The sequence below is a fragment of the Rhagoletis pomonella genome, unplaced genomic scaffold, assembly GCF_013731165.1.
Source record: "Rhagoletis pomonella isolate Grant_MI unplaced genomic scaffold, Rhpom_1.0 Rhpom_scaffold_00004, whole genome shotgun sequence".
In the NCBI taxonomy this organism is placed as follows: Eukaryota; Metazoa; Arthropoda; class Insecta; order Diptera; family Tephritidae; genus Rhagoletis; species Rhagoletis pomonella.
Genome location: NW_023458558.1, coordinates 19329172 through 19329528, shown reverse-complemented (window position 1 = coordinate 19329528; position 357 = coordinate 19329172). Strand labels below are relative to the sequence as shown.

Genomic DNA, 357 nt, shown 5'->3' with positions numbered 1-357 from the left:
TTCACCTAACATGGTGATGAATATTTTAAATAACTGATGAATTAAGTTGAATCTGATTCTTTTAACATGTGGCATCCCCCAAAATTAACTTCAGAATTAAAGCCTTTTCAAGCCCATTTCGACTGATATCCATATTTGAATTATTCATTTGGCTTTAAATATAACTTTTTAAACGGACGGCAAACCTCATAAACACCTCAAAAATAATTTTAGTGTTCAAACTAAAGAGCTCATAAAAATTTTTCGCTTGGCACCCATATTTCAAATAAATTTCGTATAAGTTAATTAAATTCGACCTTTTAAACAGGTGGCAGCCCTCTTCAACCTATATTACCTTCTTAAATTACCCTCTGACAT

General features: G+C 31.1%; 1 protein-coding gene across 1 annotated transcript in view; it reads right to left on the bottom strand.

The window, feature by feature from the left end:
* Window positions 1–357, bottom strand: part of LOC118738135 — a 2997-nt gene extending 2640 nt beyond the window's left edge. The window contains exon 1 of the mRNA XM_036469056.1: window positions 335–357. Within this exon, the coding sequence (XP_036324949.1) occupies window positions 335–357 (23 nt within the window). The remainder of the gene's footprint in view (window positions 1–334) is intronic.